The sequence below is a fragment of the Colletotrichum abscissum genome (assembly GCF_030869225.1).
Source record: "Colletotrichum abscissum strain IMI 504890 chromosome Unknown Scaffold_63.1, whole genome shotgun sequence".
NCBI lineage: Eukaryota > Fungi > Ascomycota > Sordariomycetes > Glomerellales > Glomerellaceae > Colletotrichum > Colletotrichum abscissum.
Window position 1 is genome coordinate 190,967 of NW_026850507.1, and position 21,544 is coordinate 212,510.

Sequence of the window (21,544 nt, forward strand, 5' to 3'; positions counted from 1 at the left end):
GGCGGAATTCAGCGGGACTTAGCGGGAGGAACAATCGGCAGATCGAGATACCCCCGGAGATGTGGGGACATAGGCGGTGCTCAACTCCCGGGATGTGGGCGGAGCAGCGCGGGGTTTTTCGAAGGATTTCCTCGCATCCGGGGTGGAACAGACGTCAAATTAAGGAAGGTAACATCCTCGTTGGTCGGCAACGCCCGATACTCATAAATATAAGCTTGAATCGGCCAATCCCCATCGTAAGAAAGAACAATGGTAGTCAACCGCCAAGGCTGCCAAGAGAGCCAAGAGCTGGCAGTGGGAACTGCAATGACCGCAATTGAGCCCAGCTTTACGCGTTGTCCGCCAATGATTTGTTCACGATTGGCGTAAGAGGCAACTCGATCAACGGCATCTGCTAGGTTCAATCACACCGTTGCACAAGATACGAACGGGACTCAGGACTTGGTGCCTTTCTTGGCTACAGTCACCGTCTTGGCATTGCCTGTTAGATGGCAAAATCCGCAATTCATCTTGGCAACTCGAGATATGCCGCCCAGCCGGCTTATCACGCAAGGCCGTTTGGTCCTGTCGTCAATTTCAACGGTCTGCAACTGGACAAACTCAGCAGGTGGCTAACTTCTGAGCATGAATCAACATTCCAGTGATGGAGCCACATTCGAGACCACTAGCCAAAAGAGCGTTGAACAGTCCCCAGTTGACGTACGACGAGCCTGGCCATGATGTTGCTAGACTTTCGGTCTCTTCCATTTGAGGAAGGTTGAAGTCGAGATACTCAGGCGCTCGTGATATGAACCTTGAGAAGGTACGTGAACTCAACAGCAGACAGTAGACGGCAAAGAACTTATATAAAGTGTCGAAACATCAGCCATCAAGGTGTTCTTTCATCCTCATCCCACCCCAGCCAAGCCAACTCCAGTCAGGTGTCCGGTCTCTTTTTTAATATGCAGTTCAAGACCCTCTTCGTCTCCGCCCTTGCGGCCGCCTCCACTGCTCTTGCCCAGCGTTCCTGCGGCACCCCTTCCCCCACGGAAGAGCAGATCGAGGTTGCCCAGCGCCTTCAGCTTAAGGAGGACAACGCTCGCGTCGAGGGTAACGCTACTCGCCTTGCTCCCATAACGGTCAATGTCTACTGGCACGTCATTGCCACTTCCAACTCGGTCAGCGGTGGTTACCTTACCCAGGCCACCCTGAACGCTCAGTTGGATGTCCTCAACGAGGCTTACGCTCCTCACGATGTCTCTTTCGCCCAGGCCGGTGTCGACTGGACCATCAACAGCCAGTGGGCTTCCGACAGCGCCGAGCTCGCCATGAAGAGATCGCTCCGCAAGGGCACCTACGCCGATCTGAACGTCTACTTCCTCCCCGGTACCCCCTACCTCGGATACGCCTACTTCCCCCAGACTGTTACCACCGGTTCCTCTGCTTTCTACTACGACGGTGTTGTCATCCGCTCTACTTCTGTCCCCGGCGGTAGCCTGCCCCAGTACAACCTTGGCCACACTGCCACCCACGAGGTTGGCCACTGGCTTGGACGTAAGTTTTTCCAACTCTGGCAGATATTGAATGAAGCTGACTTCCCCATTAGTCTACCACACCTTCGAGGGATACCAGTGCGGCGGTAACGGTGACTATGTCTCTGATACCCCCTTCGAGGCTGAGGAGGCCTACAACTGCGAGATTGGCCGTGACACCTGCCCCACCCTGGCTGGCACCGACCCTGTCACCAACTACATGGACTACTCTGACGAGTAAGCTTTCTATCTATACGATCGGTGATGAACCTCCATACTGACTACTACACAGTGACTGCTTCACCCACTTCACGGATGGCCAGGAGACTCGCATGCACAGCTACTGGGACACCTACCGCGCTTCTTACCAGTAAATGGTTCAAGTCGGTAATGTCAAGCCACTGATGCAGCTAGCCTTATTGTTGCGTCTCGAGTCGAGAACATCAGCTATGCCAAACCAAGCGATGTCAAGGGAAGACTCCGCCAACGTGATACCGATCGTTGGATAAGAATCATCTGGGAGAAGAAGATGAGGTGCGATTCCAGTACATACTTTACTACTTGAAATTAAGTGTATGTCCATTACGAACTCTGTCAGAAGCAAAGTTTGTCTTGCCAAGTGAACGCTCTGCCTAGGTGTGTTGCCTGTAAACACGTGCAAGTTCAGAAGGACGGCATTGCCCACTTTGGAACGGCCAGTTCAGATTCCAGTTGCCTTGTTCCACCCCGAGTTCTCTCATTGAGTTGAATATTTCATCAGCATACCCCCTCTGTTCCTGAGCCCGCTCCCTGTTACCCGCCTCACGATACCAGCGGGCCATCATGCGTCGGATCTGTAAGGCCCTTGTTTGGCATTCTCGATCGCCGTTTCGCAGCTTCTCGGCGAGAGGAGTTAGACGACCATGCCAGAGGTCAATTTTTCCCTTCTCCTTGTCAATTCTCGCCAGTAACTTGGAGGCAAGCACGAAGCCATATGTTTCCCCCCTCCAGTGTGGAACAGGCCCGAGTTCCTCAGATCTCTGACAAAGGTCAGAAGCCAGCTGATATGTCAAGGTGATATTATGCCCATGATAGTACGCAACGTACATGTACTCAGTCAGAAAGAAACTTGTACGCTCATCAGAAGACCCAAATTCAGTTCCGGAGCGAGCCAAGAGAGTCCCGTAATTCGGCAATACATTATCAGCAAGCGCTGCGGGCCAGTATCTCCAAAATCGAGCGACCATAATGAGAACCACCGGATGCGATCCGCCGAGTAGCTTTTGAAACGAGTCCGTGCAGAACTTGAAGACGCGTTCAATAGCTAGCTTCATTCTATCGAGCGAGAAGACGCGTAACGAGTTGAGACAGTCTACCATTATACTAGATCCTTTGCGAATGATGAAGAGTCCTGCTAAGCTGGAAATGACATGGCCGACCAGGTGATCGTTTTGAGGTCCAAGACGTGTGGATGGAATACCCACTTTTTTGTTCTCGATACGGTATGAAATCCCTCGCAAGTATAGTATGATCCTCCATAGGTAAACCAACATCCAGGGATCCTCCTGTTGTGCAAGCTGGTCGATGCTTTTGAAAACGTTCAGAAGAGTTCTTTGGCACTTCTGCTGTGTGCCATTTCCCTGGCTGATCAAAGTTGAAGCGCCATGGCGTTGATCGGCAATCGCTGTCCACTCTGCCGAGTAGTCCTCATGACCCTGTGGGGGCGTCAAACCAAATGAGTTCACTTTCCATCCAGATGAAGTCTCCCCTGGACGGCCCTGATCGAAGAGGCCCATGAGATGATTGCCTGTCGAATAGAGCATGCAGGCCAAAGCTTTCAGCTCTGCAGTTGGCCAGTCCAGCACCAGATCATGCGTACGCCGTGAGAATGCTGCCCCCGATTGGTATTCTGCTAGTATCTGGGGCTTTGCCCCCGCACATCGTCGTCGCTTGACGAGTGGCGTATTCAGACCGTCCATGCGACTTTAAGGTTGACTCGATGATTCATTCTTGAAAATATGCCACTCCTTGAGCTTTTTCTTGTACATGGAGTTTCTGCGGTCACAAACTAAAATGAGTCAATAACTCTGAATAAATGGAGGAGATTGACTGACGAGGCGTCGAAGCCGAACACCACATGCATATACCCCTCAACCATACTAGTGCTTTTCTTAACCCTAGTTACACCAAGCATGACCAGAAGGATATCTGTTTTTCTCGGCTCATGGTCATTTCGAAGACACGACAGAACAGCCTTGTTAGGAGGGCTCGATTGCGAAAGGTCATCGTCCTCTAGTCTCGGACTGGACACTTCCATGATTGTTCCAGCTATTTGATACCTTACCATAGTAGGCGAATGAGCCAGGCAAAATGGAACAAGAGTCAGTGGAGTAATGCGAGAGCATTGAATTCTTAGGGCATGGTGAATAGTCCAAGCTCATTCTCGTAAGTTTGTCGAGAGAAGGCTATTATAGGCGGGCGGGGGAGCTTGAGATTGGGTGCGCCTTTCATCCAGAACTAAACATCATTTCGTCTCTCAGAGCCATGATAAAAGCTATCAAAATAACCAGGACATAAAGTTCAAACATATAGTTACCATCTACATTACAACAACTACTCAAAACATGTGCATTATGTTATCTCTTTCCTCGCCTCTAATGCTTTAAGCTGTTCCAACCGCATACATGTAGCAAGGTGCAGCCTAATACCAGAATAGTATCAGGCCACGCGCCCCCAGGCGCTGCGGCCAGGTAGCCTTGGAGATTGTCCTGAACCCAGATTAAAAAGCAGGGCTGCAATCAAGCTGCTTGTGAATACTGATCTGCAAAAGTATCTGATTACCTAATGACGGGACTAGGATATACGGGCCCCCGTGCAAGCTACCTTAGGATAGTGATTGAGGGTATTAGTGATAGAACCGTAGTACCTCGGGTTGGGACATAGATATAGGTTTGTTTATCCTTAAACCCAAGGTCATAGCGGGCTCTCCAAGACATCTGTCTTAAGACGACTACATTCTTCAATGAGTAGATGTGTACGATATAATTAAGAATACTCCTCCATCTATTGATAATCTAGCAATTTTGATTTGTGACTGGCAAGGTAAACCTCTTGTGGAGTGGCTTGTGAAGTACTTAAAAAGACCTTGTTTCCTTCCTCATAGAAAACAAATACCCGCCAAGTCCGCCGAGGCATGCCATATGATCGGCAGCGTTCTCGTATCAAGTAGATGTATATTTAGACCCCAATTGGTTCGCCAAAGTACCACAAAGTTACTGGATTCATAAGTAATCCCCAGCCTTATCTTATGGCAATCCCGCTTATCTCGACACGTAGTAGCTGTCTAGAGGCACGTGGGGTTGGATGATGCACCAGGAGCACGAGACACGCAACGGTTATCACCGCATTTGGGGACGTAGCTACAAGCAACTGGTGCAGGGCCGCAGCAGTCGCTGCTCTTATTGCATTTGGCTAACTCTGCCTCGCATCGCTCTGTATCTCATTGAGTCAATAATAACGTAGCGCGGATCCAGTGGGGGTTTCACTGACTTTCGACTACGAAAAGATTACCGTCGTCATTATTAGAGGTAGGTGGCACTGCGGCAACGAGGGTGGCGAAGGCTAGAAGAGCGATCTTTAGAGTCGAAGGCATCTTAATAGTGTTAAGGGGGGCGGTATTGAATGATTGCTTGCAGGATAGTAAAGAAGCACGATAACAAGGTAACACATAGGGATTGTACACGAACGTATTTATTGAGGTATATGTAGTTGACTGAGATTTGTTTGACCGGAGTGCTCGGTAACTCTCAATTAATTACTTTAATCCTATTGTCAAGTGAAGTGGGTTATCGAGCAACCTAAGCCACCAAACCAAGGCTGACTTTAACTTCGGTGTTACCGAATTCTTGAGTTCAAGCTGGAATAGGTCGTCTGAAAACTTCTTATATTAAAGCAATTCATTCATCTCCCCAAGCCCACTACTTAAGCTTATCCCGTCGGCCGTGGGCCAACGTCAGTACAAATCAGTACAAACTCCTCCAGTTTTTCTCCAGCTCGGAGACAATCCTCGATTTTTAGTTTGCGGGAACAAGGAATATCAAGTCGGATTATCTTATAATTCGCTTAATTCCCTCACGGAGATACGTACCTTTGTACTGACGTCGACCCGCGACCGGTGGGATACGGGACGACCGGAGACTTAACCTTTAGCTTAATGTTGTACGTAGCCATATATAGGACGCAATGCCGATAATCTTGTGCCGTGCGTCTAAGTCTATCCGTGGCGCCATGACTGGAGCCGGAGCAGCGATACGTCTAGGTAGAAGCTCACCTGCCCAAGTACTTTCCACGTCAATGGTGCCGTGCTCCCCTCCGCCCCCCGTACAGTCTGCTACCATCGTCGACTACACTAGTAGCAGCGCAGCCAGATCAACAACGCTATAGAGTATGTCCAACAGCTAGTCCGTAGTGACCCTTGCGCGCCAATACTGAACGCGGTCGCCTACCCAGTCAACTACGCCGTTAGCAGGTAAGTATATTATAGTTATACATCTGCATATCGAGAATCCTATGCATCGGCATTAGCTCAGCCTTGGGGGCTCCGAACGTACGGGTAATAAACCTCTTGTTGGTATCCCTATTACAGGGTAATTGGTTCGAACCGTGGGTTGACGAAGAGATCAATTGAACTATATGAATTTCTGCGTAGGTATAAAAAGGAGGTTCCAACCGTAGGTTGGGTAGGCCGCGATAATCGGAAGTAGGGGCCGTAATTGGCCCCTGCGCGGTCGGCCGTACGCCGAGGTCGAATTGGACTTCCAATCCGACACCTCTGCTCCATACCCAGGACATAACCAAAAAAACTCCGTACATCGTCGGCCTCGCATACGACCCGAATAATGCCGTCTCTCGACACATGCCTTATACACAACAAGCATACGTGCAGCTTAGATAATGGCTGAGTACTTTGCCGTGCAGTCCGGAATATCCCCCTAGCCGCCGCGAATAAATCTATTTTTCTTTTTTGCACCTCACTATTCTTTAATAATTGCCTGAAGGTTTGAGCAATTCATGCTCTTATGGTACATTGCGCCTAGTGATTGATTATCTCCGTCTATCTATATATTTGATTCTGGTCAGCTAGTAACAAAGCCCCTTTTACCAAAGCGACTGCTGCCTACCTTATAAGGACAAACAGGCTTACTTCCCAGTAGCATTTTGCCGAAACCTCGAAGTAGCTGCGGCCTTTCCTGCAAGCTGTTTGATGCCCTGCCCGCCAGTAATGTCAAAGACTGAAATGTCCGCGCCAACCTCCTTGGTCATCCATACTCGAAGTTCTACAGCCACTAAAGAATCTACACCATACGAATTCAAGGGCTTTGAGGGATCAAGATCTGCCAGCTCGTAGCTGAGAATCTTGGCCAATTGTCCCAGCAAAGCATCAAGCACGGCTTCCTCAGCATCTCCCAGGGACTCGGCGGCAGCGATGAGGTCGCCAACTGAGCGCTTAGCAGAGCTTTGCTTGCCGGGCATGGAACCGCCATGGTGAGCGCCGTGAAGAACTAAGTGGTTATACATCGGCTCATGCTGCCATTTAGGCTGTTCAGCGCCTTCATCCGCCGAGTACTTGGGCAACCAGAGCCTGGGAATGACTTGAGCACCCTTTACCTTGAGCTCTGCGCTCTCGGACCTGGGGCGACAGTGGTAATCCAGCGCATTGACAAGCTCTTCCACAGACATGCTAGCCCAGCCGATCGAGAGAAGATACTCCCTCAACATTGGTCTCGCAGCGACCATACCAGCATCGGTCAACACTGGGGCGTCGAGGGCGATTACGTTGTGGCCTTGAGATGACAAGAAGCGCGCCATGGCGTCTTGGTACGAGTTGCCCGCGCTATAATTCGCTTGGCCGTTGTTGCCGGTGACGCTGGTGAGAGACGACAACATGACGAAGAAGTCGAGTGTTGAATCGTCGTTTTTGGTAGCAATGAGGACTTCCCACAAGTTCCTACTTCCCGCTACCTTGACGTTGACTGCTGCATTCCACTCCTCGAGGGTCATTTCAGCGAAGACGTTGTCCTATCAAGAGGTATTAGTAGTGTCGGCGAGAAATGCTGCCAGGGGGACCATTACTTACACTGAGGACCGTAGAAGCCTGGATGCATCCACGCACTGGCGGCAGATAAGATAGCGCCGAAGTGATGGCCTGCTCAAGTTCCTTCTTATCGGTGATATCACAACAAGGAGCAACAACCTTGATGCCATCGCTTTGGAGACTTCTGATGAGATCCTTGGCAGCTTCGTCGTCGGGCCCTTTTCGTGAAGTAACGACAAGATTGCGCGCGCCCTGGCTAACCATCCAACGAATGATTTCCAGGCCAAGACCACCAAAGCCGCCAGAGACAATGTAGGTAGCATCCGACGCGAACTTGGCACTGGGTCTCCGTGGCTCAACCACTCGGACCAGGTCCTCAGAGTGGAACTCAATGAGGATCTTTCCAATGTGCTTGCCAGACTGCATCAACCGCATGGCATCTTGGATCTTGGAAATGGGGTATTTCGTGATTGGTGTGGGACGCTCGAGATCGCGGCCAACGACACTCTCCATGGCGCGTGCAAAAAGCCCATCTAGTCGTTCCGGGTCCGTTTGTCGCATGTAATTCAACTCAAGGGACTCAAACCTCACGCCTCGGGCAAAGGTACCCATAGAGATACGAGATCTGGACTCAATATCGGCCAGACCAATCTCGGCAAAGCATCCAAACGGCGCAACAATCTCCCAGGTGGCACGAAGCGTGTCACCGGAAAGACTGTTGATGACAATGTCGACTCCCCGGCCTCTAGTCAATCTCTGAATGCCATCTTTGAAGGTCAGATCACGGCTCGAGAAGATGTGATCTCGAGGTATCTGATATGTCTCCTCGAGAAAGTCTCGCTTCGCGATGCTGCCAACTGTTGCAAAGATCTCAACACCCTCACGTTTAGCCATCTGAATGGCAGCTTGACCAACACCGCCAGCCGCCGCATGAACCAGCAAGCTAGGCTTCTGGACGCGTCTCACCCGCTTCTCTAGTTCTCCAATGTCGTAGAGACAGGCATATGCCGTTGTGTACACAATGGGAATCACCGCGGCTTCGGCAAAGGAATGGTCTTCGGGTACCTTGGCCAGAGTGCCCTCAGCACCTCTGCCGTACGTAGAATATGCACCGTTGAAAGTGAAGCCAAACACACGATCGCCAGGCTTGAAGCGCGTGACTCCCGAGCCGACTCGGGTGACGATTCCCGCGGCCTCGAGACCCACAGGTGTCTCTTGGATCTTTCCGAGCATGACGGCCAAGTCCTTGAAGTTGACGGCAGTAGCCATAGTCTGAAATTCGACCTCGAGGTTGTCTAGGGGAGTAGTGTGCAGGTGGTCGTTGGCGAAATGGAGCGAACTCAATAGTCCAACGGTTTGGACCTGAAGTCGTAGTGGTCGACTCGGATTCGCGCCAAAAGCAACCTCAGATGTGTCGCCAGCAAAAGCCTGCTTGATGTGCCTAGTGATTGTGGAGACCTCGACGAGGCGTGGAACAGTGACCAGGCCATCGGCAACCCTGTACATGGTTTCCACAGAACCCTTGCTGCTCGAAAGGTGTGCGTCTACTATGGCGATCCTGTCTGAAATGACGCCGTTGCTCTCTTGTGGATCGAAGGTGAGAGTGACAAACTGAAGTTCGGGTTTCTCCAATCGGATACTCGCAGCAAAGCCGTTGACGAGGGCGGTGTCTGGAGAGAACTCTTTGTTGACCCAGAGCAGGCGCTTTCCAGTAATCATGGCTTTCATAGCCCTCAAGATCTCGTTGTTGGCTGAAACAAGTAGACGCGTGTCCAGTTCCGTAAGTACGATACAGGTCCTCTGAGAGATCTCTTCCTTAGACGCTGCTTCTGTGAGCTGAGCGTATTGTGGGATCGTAGCGGTCTTGACCGACAAGCCCTTTGACTGCAAAGAGGATGCCAGCTCCTCAGCCACGTCGCGCTGGACTGGCGAAGAGAGATCTCCTACGATATAGTAGCTTCCAGATGGCGGTTCAATATCAGTTCCATGAGACGACGGGGTGCTCGCTACTAGGGTGGTCGTCACCAAGACTGATGAGCCCTGATCACAAAGCACCGCGTCGATGCTAGCAAGCCCGGTCTCGCCAAGATACTCGCCCCAGCTCCTTGCCACGATAGGACTGCTCGCCGCCGTCAAGATGAACTTACCACCAGGTCTCACGAGACTGAGGCACATGTTCAAGAACCCATCGATGAGCGTATTGGGTATCAAAGACACCGGTACAAGTAAAAGATCATATGACGCCACATCGAAGCCCTGGGAAGTTGGATCCTCCGTGATATCAAAAGTCTTATATCGCACATAATCTTCCGAAATGGGCTTCTTTGATTCATCCACCAATGAAGACGAAGTTGCGGCAAAGTCATACTGCGCGCAACGCCGAGACAACGTGGACAGAATATCTCCCGTGAAAGAAGAAGCTTGTTTGTTAATGTCGAGGAACTTCATCGAAGGATCCTTGTGAGCCAGGACACTGAGATACTTCTGGAACCCTCCAGGCCCCGAAAAAGCTCTCTCTGTCTGTTCTGTATCGAGGAACTCGGGATCCAGAGCCCAATCGATGCTCCATGCTCTGTGTCTAGGGTCCTGCTCTGAAATCGAGTCGTCATTGTTTCCGTCAATCTCTGTCACAATACATCCCGAAACTCGAATCATGGGCGTTTTTGAAACGGAATCGACAGCGGTGCAGGACATGTGATGTTTCTTGCGGCCGTGGGCTACAGAGTCCGCAATAACGAGATAGCCATCTTCCGAGTGCTCCGCAGTAGAAACCCAAAGTTCTTCCATGAAAGACAGGACAATGGCGTTTTTTTGCTTATGGGAAGGGTTGGAAACGAGTGGCACCAGGCATGCTTGAAGCGCACCATCCAACGTCGTAGGGTGAATCAAGTGCGGTTGCAAGTAGCCGCAAGGTGTCAGAGCCTTCAGGAGAGGTGTCGTAGGTTTGACTCTGGCCAGGGTGACGCCGGCTTCATGGTCAACAATGGCGTGCTCAAGGGTCTGGAAGGTTGGGCCGAAGACCAAGCCGACATTCTCCCAAGACTTATAAATCTTTTCGGACGAAACGCGCCGCGTGAAGTTACGCTGACTCCGGTCAATCCTGGCTTCGCAATGAGCCTTAAAAGCACGCTCTTCGAGACCGCCATCAACAGCCGTAGCCGCCTCGTCGTATTCCACGAGAACTTGACCGCAGCAATGCTCCCGCCATTCGTCATCGTCCTGGGCTGTGCAGACCTGGAACTCGCGCCACGCTGAAGGCTTGGTCTCCATGGCAGCTTGCTTAACAGGGCGAAGATAGAGGTGGGACTCGACGCCCAAAGCACCCTCTGGAACTTGCAAGGCCGAATGGAAAGAGACTTCGCGGAACCGGATGCCTTTTATCGGCTTTCCTGGGTTCGAACGCTCCGACAGTTGCTTGCAGCCCTCGATGGCCATGACAAGCATACCGGCAGCAGGATACAGCACAGATCCCGAGATGGTGTGGTGTTCCACCCATGGATTCTCAGACAGACGGATCCAATTGCGCCAGATGGCATCATGCTTTCCATCCCAATCGTTTACTGGCGCTCCAAGTAGCTCGTGTCGTGGGTACGGCCGGAAGCGGAAATTTCTGCTTAGTCGGCATTCGTTCCAATACTCTCGCGTGTGGTTGAAAGGGTACCGAGGGAGGTCAATCATCATTGACGGCTGGGCACCGAGGGTGTGGTTGACCTTGAGCAAGTCAATTTGAATGCCGCGAGAGAACAACGATCCAATTGCTCCCATGAGAACCTCCAAGTCAGAGTCGCCCCGTTTGAGCAGGTGGTGGTACTTCACACTACTGTTGACCCTGACATCCTGGATAATATTTCGGAGAGGGCCCCGCAAAGCGCAATGAGGACCAACTTCAACAATATCTGTAATGAGCTGGGATGAACCACCATCGCCCTTGAGACTGTTAAGAGCTTGAAGCATGGTCGTCACGGATTCATTGAACCGCACCGGGGAGGTTAGATTTTTGGTCCAGTAGTTCGCGTCTTGCAACTTAGCATGTTGTATCTGTATCCCGTATGCTGACGAGAAGAAAAGCACGTCGGAAGAATGGTTCGCGCGGGAACTCGGAGGCCGGATCCTTCCGATACACTCGACGTACTCTTGCGAAATGGGTTCCAGGAATCTCGAATGGTATGCCATTTCTACTGCAAGCTTCCGCGCAAAGATCTTGTCCTCGTTGAGCTTGTCGATGAGTGCCTCAACCTCTGCAACACTACCACTCACAGTGTGGCTAGTATTACTGTTCATGCAAGCGACGGTAAGCGTTCCGGCAGATTCGAGCCCGGACTGGTTGAGTCGGTCAATAGCCTCCAAGGTCTTGTCCAGAGTCAATCCGACTGCAGCCATCGTGCCCTTCGGTTGCGTCGGAGAGTTTGCCAATCTAGCAGAGAGTTTTCCTGTGGTGAGGTCGATTAGCTACATGCTATATTGGTTCATTGCAAAAATGCTGCCACCTACCCCTCCAATACGCGATACGCCAAGCACACTCCTTAGAGATAGCACCCGCACAGTACGCGGCCGCGATCTCGCCCGAGGAGTGGCCGACAACAGCATCAACTCTGAGTCCCCAATCGCGGAGAAGCTCAACCAAAGCAACCTGCAGAGCCGTGCACAAAGTCTGCGAATACTCGGCGCCGCTGATGAGAGACATGTTGGAAATCTTAGAAAGCTCGTCTGTCGTTCAACGTTAGTTCGACTTGTGACTGACGGAAAAACTTGGGAGAAAACTCACCGATGACAGACCACTGACATCCCAAGGTCTTCATATACGCATCGGCGCACTCAAGACTCGTTCTATAAGGCTCATAGGACATGAGACCGTTGCCCATCTGGGCCCACTGCGCTCCCTGACCGGTGAACACGAGAGCGACGCCGGGCTGGGAAACAACGCGAGTTGCTCGTGGGCCCTGAGATAGCGCATGTTTCAGTTCCACGGAAGAGTTGGCGACAACTGCGGTGCGCCAGTTGAAGGTAGACCTCTTCGCCGCTAGAGTGTAGCTGAGATTGTAGAGAGGCTCCGTCATGTTCGGCAGATAACCCTTGTAGGCAGCGGAGAGTCGGGCGATACCATCGTGATCATGGCTGCTAAAGACAAACAGCTGGGGATGGTATATAGTTCCATTGATGACCGGAGGTGCTTGACTTGCTAGTATTATACTTCAGTATTTGTATTTTGGATCACCAAAAGGGAAGTTGGCCTTACGAGTTGTCATTGGCAGCCGGGGTACCTCAATAGTACGGTGGGGTGCGGCGTGTCCATGCTCCCTTAGGAAATGAAGCGCATCCTCCAGCACAACGTGGGCATTGGTGCCCGAAACTCCAAAAGAGTTGATCGAGACTCTGCGAACGCCTCTCTTGGTCTTGGGCCAGGGAATCGAGGTAGTTGGAAACTCAAGATGCCATTCGACCGGGATCTTGTGGTTTCTTTCCTGGAACCATGCGTTCGCTGGAATGATACCTCTCTCCACGCACAAGACGCCCTTGATGAAAGACGCAATGCCCGAGTTGCCTTCAGTATGGCCAATGTTGCTCTTCAGGGCGCCGATGTACAGAGGCTCTTTCGCCGATCGATACCGCGTGAACATCTCACTAATGGCAGCAGCCTCTGTTGGATCGCCAACATTCGTACCCGTTCCATGAGCCTCAAAGAAGCGTGTGTCTGAGGGGTCGAGCTTGGCTTGCTCATAAGTCAATCGCATGATCTCAGCCTGGGCCTCCTTGGCAGGTGCTGTAAGACCAGGAGAGTGTCCATCATGGTTGCACCCGGTATTGCGAATAACGGCGCGAATAGCTAGCGAAACCGCACGTGTCAGAATTTTCAAGTCGCGCTCAACTTTCTGGCAACTAGAAAGGGTGTGCTTACTGTCTCCGTCCCGTAGAGCATCGGACATCCTTTTCAGGACGACAGCTGCGATGCCTTCACCTCTCCCGTATCCGTTTGCCCTGCTGTCAAAACTGTAAGATGTACTAGATGGGTCCAGAACACCAAGACCATTCAGCTCCAAGCCCATCTCAGGGGAAAGCAACACGTTTGTGCCACAGGCAATGGCCTTTCGCGATCCGTATCAGCATAAGTTGGAAGGGAGGAAGCTATGAGATGTGGCACTGACGATGTTGCAGTCGCGTGATTTCAAGCCAATGACAGCTTGATGAAGGGCAACCATGCTGCTCGAACAAGCAGTGTCAACACTCAGGGCTGGACCTCGGAGATCATAGAACCATGATACACGCCCAGCTAGGGTACTAGCAATGGTGCCACACGCCGTGTATGTCATGGGAGTGTCCACGTCCTTGATCAAGAGATCTCGATAGTCCCACATGAACGCTCCCGCATAGACGCCAGTGGGCGAGCCCTGCATGTCAGACATGGTGTATCCAGCGTTTTCCATCGCTGTGTAGACGCATTCAAGCAGCATTCGCTGCTGCGGGTCCAGATTCGCAGCCTCTGCTGGAGTCATGGCGAAGAATGGTGCATCAAACGCCTTCACGTTGGCTTGCATGAAATGCCCTTCTTTTCCGCCGATCTGTTTTCGTGTCAATCAAGCTTGAGATAATCAGAGAGAAATGCTGGGTATCTTACAACTCCATCTCTGTGATTATCGGGGTGCCAGAATGCTTCCGCGTTGTAGCGATCTGCAGGAACAGGAGCTCGCGCAGATCTTCCGGCAATCAAAAAATCAAAGAACTTCTCGACGCTGTCTCCATCGCATGGAAGCTTGGCATCCAGGCCAATGACGGCAATAGGCTCAGCCATGGTTTCTGACAGGGAAGAGAAGAAGGAGTCGGATTGTTGTTAGCGAGTTGGGAGTGAGTATTGTTCACTACCTTAACATGAATTCGAACTCAACGGCAATGACCTACAACGACTAGAACCTTGTAACACAAAGGATTAAGGGCTGCTTTCTTAATGAAGGAATACATAAACATATATATAGACATGTGTCTGGATATATGTTGTTTGGACTCTAATGAAGGACTGGCTAGATGTTGCCCAATCCCTCATCATGCTTATCCACGTCGCATTTTTGTTGTGGTGAGCCCATTTCCTGAATGCCCAGAATACGGACACTGCAGGGAGGCTTGTTCCCCATTAACGATAACTCACTGGAACCTTGCGAAGAATCCCCGAGTTCTAGGGAACTTTTGTTTCCTGGGCATCGGAGGCCGCGGACACGACACTGCGTTCCGAGCGTTGGCGTGATCTTTACTGGAGGGCACACTCAGTATGAGTCAAAGCATCATCCGGGCGAGAAGGGGTAAAAATACGGTCGCAAGTATAGAGCAGGTCGCAAATAAAGCTAATAACGTCAAGAAGAAAGTTACAAAAGTACAAATGAAAGACTTATATCGTGCTTGTATTGAGATAATACTAGTACGAGCCAGATAGTGGACGTAGTTATAAACCTATCACATTACAGCAAGACTAGAAATAATGTGTATGGGATCCCGCTCGGACACCCTGTTGAAGGATTAAGCCACTCCGAATACCATACGATTAAGTTCTTTGGATATGACTTGGTGTTGTAGTCGTAGTTCTACACTCACCTGGGAGCAAATGATTTGGTTGGTACATAGCAAGTACTAACGAATATCCGATCTAAGCGGAGGTGTACAATGATCTTAGCTGCACTTTATGTTTGGTAGTGTGGTTTTCAGCCTTCCACCATCTTTGTTTACATAATTCATCTTCAAGCACTCTCAGTGATTACCAGGACGTGAGCAAGCCAGAACGGGGTTTGCATGTTGCAACTATGATGGTAGATGTTTCATCATCCCGTAGTTGCTGCTCGGCATTGTGAACGCGGCAGCAATTCTGTCGTAGTCCACAGACAAACATTGTTCTAGTTCGATTTTGTGCTAAGACGACACTTTTGTGGGGCACCGAAGCAGTCGCGACGGTAAAAGCTTAAACAGGCTAGGGTCGCAGATAAGGAATAGTATATGACCTTACATGCTGACTTGACATCATGTCCTTACATCATGACCGTACATTGTGTAGCGTCATTGAGACACATTCACCCAGCCCAAACACAAGGCAAAATTCGTTTACTACTGCCCGTACTCTAATATACTCCCTGATATCCAAAGGACACATCCAATTCCGCGTCTTGCGGGAGGCCTTTCCCTATCGTAATCGTAGATATATATCGGCCATCGGCGTTCACTTCAATTTCACAGGATTGTCCCAGTGTGAGTCAAGTCATCTCCCAAATACCGGTGTGTAAGGGGGTTTACAAACCTAAAATAACAGCCGTTAACATCGCCTGGGCAATGGTCTACTACAAACTTGCTCGTGGGCGGGTAGGCATCAAAGCGCGGGGTTATGGTGCATTTGTCTCTGATTTAGGCTTTCATACCAAGAATAAGCTCCAAATGCTGCTAGACGCAGCTTACAGTCAACGGCGAATGTAGCCCACAAGTTCCGACAGAGGTGAGTCTTCGCCGAAATCGGCAACAATCAAAGCCGAGACGGGTGCAGTGTTCGAGAAGGTGACTATGAGAGCATTGCACATATTTCGCTCTGGAACAGAAGGATTTATGGGACTAGACCGCATGTTCACAACCCCTTCTCATCAAAGAGATGAAGAGGAATTAGGTATATAGAGGGAAGCGCGAATTTTGGCCAGCATGTGTCAGGCGTGTGAGTGCATGAAATGTAACGAAAGCGTCAGGCTTCGGCTTTACACTTCGGCGGATGGAAAAGCACGGCTTACGGCGCTAGGTGATTGGGACGCTTTTGCGGAATGGCTGGTCCATACATGATGCTGGCTGGCGGTATCTCCTTGATGAAACGCGAGGCGTCGATGCATGCAGGAATCCACGTTGGTAAACCAGTCGAGTTGGCAATCATGTAGCAGTCATCCTCAATTCAGCGTACAAAGTCACCTTACACCATGACATCGCAGGAATAATGATTAGTTAGGATACTGTTCATCAGACAATGCTCCTTTACGTTGAGCTGCGTCGCTGACATTGCTGAACTGTTGTCCGGATCGGCCTCTGGCTTTTCGCCTCAGGTCATTTCAGGGCTACCTACATGTCGATAGTGCTACGGTACCTTAGTTCATATTAGGTTCTGTGTAGGAATTGACTTTCTCCACTTCTCAATATCTTACAGACTACATTCGGACAAGTGAGAGACATCGCTAGCGTCCGAAGATGGATAATTCCCATTGAGATTTGAGCGATGGACAAGACATCATACGGCCAATACATCTCTTTTCCAGAAAATGATAGCCATTATCAGGATCACGTTCGTTGGTGACATATGTATGCAATACTTGCTGAATTTAGGGGAATTGAAAGCAGCCTCCTCTTTCCATTGTCCTAGGCGCTTTTAGAGTATGGAATTAATATAGATAGTTTGTATTTCTCTTGTTCGGGGTCGTTGTCCCAGCCTGAGGGTCGAAGTTAGAAGACTTCCTGCAATGATATGATAATACCTTGAAATACAGAAAAGTTGGAGATGAAAAGACGTGAAAAAATAACAGGCCGAAATTTGTGAGAGTGAGTAGCTGAGCAAAGAGATTCGTCGGCGGATTTGTGTTCTGGCCATGATAACCCTTGGAGTGACAATAATTGCCATAAGTGGAAATAATGGCGGTCTAAAGTCTAAGTCACAGTTGTACTACCATCCAAACACTCGGAAGTACAAGATCCAACCTGAACAGGGTTAGTTCAGGTGGGATGGGAATAAACCATGCATGGTCCGGGGATTCATACGTTCCAAGAAACAAAAGTTCCAGTCGGATGGCTGTCTTCTCACTGCTCATTGAAAAAACACTGGGCAGAATTATAATATCTCATGACAGTTGCCTCTCTTGTCACCCACCCCTGTTTCTAACAAGTTGTCATAAAGTGGGCTTGCCCCACATATAACTACAGTAGGTTTCACCACGAATGCGAAATTCCCCGCCATGTCCACCAAAGAGCGGTGCTGTCGATGTAGAAGGCCCAAAGGCCCAAAGTCGGAGTGAATACGCGACAATTATAAGGCAGCATGGTCACTGGGGGATTCTTGGGCTGTACCACACAACCGCATCTCGCTTGAAATCATCTTTTTGCTCTATTGTATCGAAATCCTAAGAACAGTATGATATCGGCCGCCATTATCGTGTCTGCTCTGTTCTATTGCTTCTATAGTTGCAGAAAGAGAAGCTACAATCTCCCTCCTGGGCCCAAGCCTTTCCCTATCCTTGGGAATGTCAGAGATCTGCCTCCGACCGGCATTCCCGAGTATAAGCATTGGCTCAAATTCAAAGACATCTATGGTCCCATCAGTTCCATTCATATCTTGGGGCAGAGGATCGTACTTCTTCACGATCGTCAGGCTGCGCACGACTTGCTGACTAAGTCTTCGACAAAGACCTCGGGTCGCCCTTATATGCGGTTTGCGGACATGTGCGGATTCGCATCGCTCCTCAATCTTCAACAATACGATGGAACATTTCGACGGCATCGCAAATTGGTCCACCAGCAATTTGGGACGAAGGCAATGGCAGCACGATTTCGGGACAATATCGAGCCAGAGTCACATCGATTTCTTCTCCGAGTTCTGGATGATCCAGCCAACTTGGCGCAGCACATCAAGACGTAAGTTCACATAGCCCGAATGAACGCGGAGGCACCGACGCGATATCCATCACTATGCTTTAGATTGTCCCTAACTGAATTCGTATAGTGAGGCGAGCGCCATCATTCTCAAGATAACCTATGGCTATTCTATTTCGCATAGCGGAACCGACCCTTTGGTTCATCTGATTGAGCGCACGATGGACGTGTTTGCACTTGCAACTGTCCTGCTCGCTTGGGCTGTGGATATCATGCCCATACTGCAGCATCTTCCAGAAGGCCTTCCAGCAACGTCCTTCAAGAAGCAGGGTCGAGAATGGAGAAGGCTTCTGCAGACGACACAAGACGTCCCCTACTTATTCGTACAGGAAAAGATGTCCAAAGGAACCCATGAACACTCATTCGTCTCGTCACTCCTTAAAGAAGACAGTATTGTCGACTGCGGGACTAAAAACGACTATTCCGAGGATGACATCAAGAAGACAGCCTTGGTTATGTACGGCGGGGGAGCCGACACCACTGCGTCAGCCCTTCACAGCTTCATCCTAGCCATGATCCTATTCCCAGATGTCCAGAAGAAAGCACAGGCGGAAATTGATGGTATTGTCGGCAGAGAGAGGTTGCCTGACTTTGGAGACCGAGATCGCTTGCCATATATCAATGGCGTAGTGAAGGAAGCTTTGCGATGGCTCCACGTGGCGCCATTAGGCGTTGCCCATCGGACCGATGAAGACATCAGCTACCGAGGCTTTGAAATTCCCAAAGGGACCTACTTGCTGCCGTCGATATGGTGGTTCTTGCATGATCCTCATACATATTTGGATCCCTCTTCCTTTGACCCTGCCCGATATTCGGCACCTCGTAATGAGCCAGATCCCACGGATGAAGCCTTTGGGTACGGTCGGAGGATTTGTCCCGGCCGATTTCTGGCGGATGAGAGTCTCTTCATTACCATTGCGCGTCTCTTGGCGACATTTGATATCAACATGGCTGTTGATGACTCGGGTAATAAAATTGCGCCCCAGATCGCTACTACGAGTGGCTTGATTTGTCGTCCGGTCGACTTCCCATACAGCATCACACCAAGAAGTGAGCAATCCGTGCATCTAGTCAAGTCAGCCCATGAGAAATATTCTTCGGAAGATGAAGATGCGGATCTTGTTCGGGACAAGTTCCCAAAAGTATTTGAGTAATGAGCATTCGTGGTGGTAAACCCAAAGGTAGAGCAAGATTAAAGTCGTTGAATCTGGAAATAGAAAGAAGCTACACTAGGACTTGTTTTCAAACACGAAACAAGACAATGCCTGCCATTCATAAATCCACTTCCGTCTGAAGTAGTGGTTCGTTACATCACTGCGGGGTTCCAGTCTCTTTTAATGTCTCGAAAGGATGGAAGCCGCCGCATATCAGGAAGATCGAGAGTTGAACAGGATCATGACATATTAATCAAGCAGGCTTTAAGTTTTATGGCTTCCACTGTTGACCACTAGTAGGCTCAAGCTCTCGTTCAAAAAATCAGAGCAGGAACAAAGTAGTACTCTGGTGGTTAATGATCCAGATAAAGAACCTTTCCACATGTATACGACTTAAAACCAAAATTTATGCAGCCCATGATTAGTCAAATTCCTCTAGCAGCGAGTCGGGCAATTTCTTCTGCGGCGATATCTCTGCCCGGACGGCGAAGCGTCTGCTGTATTGCCCTCGCATTGTCTCTTTTGGCGACGCTTTCGGGCCCTCCATCCACGAGCCGCAAGAGGGCTTCACTAAGCTCGTCAAGAGAGAAGCCAGGGGCTGATTTTCTGTTGCCCCATATTCCAATCCCGACTTGCTCAACCCTAGCGGCGTAGTTATACAAGTCGAGCCAAGTCGCCAGAATGAGATGCGGCACGCCAGTCCTAGTATGCCTCGCATTAGCACCCATCCGCTAAGAGATACTAGATTGTTCGCAATGGTATAGACCATGACGAATGTCTCGAGACAGTGTTAACACTCACGCGAGAGCTTCGTGATAGCAATTAGCCCCGCCATGGTGGACGGAAGCAATGATATCGCCCGTCTCGAGAAGAGCAGCTGGATCCACCGTCAACCACTTCAATACCCTGAGCCTATCGTTCGCAATGAACTCCTCCACCAAGGGCCTCCATTCCTTATCATCGAGACGAGTGTTCATCTTCCACAGAACCTGCACACTCGTGCGTCTCAGGACAGCCTCTAATGCGCCGGCCATGCTGCTTGCTCTGTCGGCATCGTATTCAAACAAACTACCAAGGTTGATAAGCACCGTCGGAGCCCTCCTTAGCCATAATGTTAGATCAATGTCTTGTTCTGCGGCCGAGGCGACCAAAATCACAATAGGACCCGTTGTGGTGACGTTGGCTGGAACTGAGCTGAGCGGAATGGAGGCAGCAGCTGTGTCTTGGGAGATGAACACGCCGTTTCCAGGCTGGTGAATGGTGAAAAAGCCGATTGGGTCCTCGAGATTGTGGCTAGCTAGGAACTTACGCTTCTCGACGAGCTCCGGATTAAATAGCATGGCCCATGCAAAACTACCCATCTGGTAGATATTTGAGGGAATGTCTCGCCACGGAACAGGGAAGTCATGGCCGGAGCCAAGGCTGCTTTCTTCAGTACGAGTCTCTACTTGGAGGAGGAAAGTTAGCTTACGCCGGGAATTGCCAAAAACCTCTGAGCCAGGGCTGTGCACCACCGAACACGTCGGCCAGGACGTTTGGCGACAAGATGGCGTGCAAGCGATTATCGCCTCGGGTCGCGTCCATCCCCGGCCGGTGGAACATATCGAGTACAACGACAGCGGGATCGATGTCTCTAATGAGTTTCTGTACATGGTTATGGATCATGAGGTGGTCTTCTCCCGTCCACCGTGAGACGAACATAGCCATGTCATCATTAAGTCCTTTTAGTCCCTGGATCCCAGGTGGACGTATCCAATTTGGTGTGAAGTTGAACCCAGAGGCGTCGGAGGACTTTGGAGCGGGCAATTGATGAAAGATGGCGGGACGAGATGACGGAGATTTTATGCGGGCGTGGGCGGAAATCCTGGCGATCTTGGGCTCGATCTTGGGCCATGATGCAAAATGTACTATGATCTCTGGGTGACGTTCTAACAGAGAATAGACTGTCGCAACGTGAACGTTCGAGAGCCCATGCTCAACATTGGTAACAAACAACACAGTGTTGTTCTTACCGATGACTGGAGGCTGTCGTTCGGTCTTAGTGCTGCGAAGGGAAACGGCGGCGGCCAGGAGGGCGATGATCAGAGCCCCGAAAACCTGAATAGGTTTGTTTGAGAAAACGATCATTTTGAGACTACGACAGGACGATTTACTTAGAAATT

At 50.3% G+C, this 21,544-nt stretch overlaps 6 protein-coding genes across 6 annotated transcripts; 2 read left to right on the forward strand and 4 right to left on the reverse strand.

Annotated features, from left to right (window-relative positions):
- Window positions 1-941: 941 nt before the first annotated feature.
- Window positions 942-1,885, forward strand: CABS01_15211 (metalloprotease; the record flags this gene model as incomplete). The annotated part of the gene is made up of 3 exons (XM_060548547.1): window positions 942-1,533; window positions 1,586-1,748; window positions 1,804-1,885. 3 exons carry the CDS (start codon window positions 942-944, stop codon window positions 1,883-1,885), a joined length of 837 nt encoding a protein of 278 aa, XP_060392091.1.
- A 258-nt stretch (window positions 1,886-2,143) lies between these two features.
- On the reverse strand, window positions 2,144-3,469 carry CABS01_15212 (uncharacterized protein; the record flags this gene model as incomplete). The annotated part of the gene is made up of 2 exons (XM_060548548.1): window positions 2,144-2,770; window positions 2,921-3,469. 2 exons carry the CDS (start codon window positions 3,467-3,469, stop codon window positions 2,144-2,146), a joined length of 1,176 nt encoding a protein of 391 aa, XP_060392092.1.
- A 1,364-nt stretch (window positions 3,470-4,833) lies between these two features.
- On the reverse strand, window positions 4,834-5,142 carry CABS01_15213 (uncharacterized protein; the record flags this gene model as incomplete). Its single annotated transcript, XM_060548549.1, has 2 exons — window positions 4,834-4,982; window positions 5,040-5,142. 2 exons carry the CDS (start codon window positions 5,140-5,142, stop codon window positions 4,834-4,836), a joined length of 252 nt encoding a protein of 83 aa, XP_060392093.1.
- A 1,547-nt stretch (window positions 5,143-6,689) lies between these two features.
- CABS01_15214 (mycocerosic acid synthase) lies at window positions 6,690-14,371 on the reverse strand (the record flags this gene model as incomplete). Its single annotated transcript, XM_060548550.1, has 8 exons — window positions 6,690-7,568; window positions 7,627-12,014; window positions 12,076-12,291; window positions 12,350-12,763; window positions 12,821-13,408; window positions 13,481-13,667; window positions 13,728-14,141; window positions 14,198-14,371. The coding sequence occupies 8 exons, from the start codon at window positions 14,369-14,371 to the stop codon at window positions 6,690-6,692; spliced, it is 7,260 nt and encodes a 2,419-aa protein (XP_060392094.1).
- A 3,339-nt stretch (window positions 14,372-17,710) lies between these two features.
- On the forward strand, window positions 17,711-19,382 carry CABS01_15215 (uncharacterized protein; the record flags this gene model as incomplete). Its single annotated transcript, XM_060548551.1, has 2 exons — window positions 17,711-18,210; window positions 18,299-19,382. 2 exons carry the CDS (start codon window positions 17,711-17,713, stop codon window positions 19,380-19,382), a joined length of 1,584 nt encoding a protein of 527 aa, XP_060392095.1.
- Window positions 19,383-19,807: 425 nt separating this feature from the next.
- Window positions 19,808-21,509, reverse strand: CABS01_15216 (uncharacterized protein; the record flags this gene model as incomplete). The annotated part of the gene is made up of 3 exons (XM_060548552.1): window positions 19,808-20,084; window positions 20,184-20,804; window positions 20,854-21,509. 3 exons carry the CDS (start codon window positions 21,507-21,509, stop codon window positions 19,808-19,810), a joined length of 1,554 nt encoding a protein of 517 aa, XP_060392096.1.
- Between the last annotated feature and the right edge of the window lie 35 nt (window positions 21,510-21,544).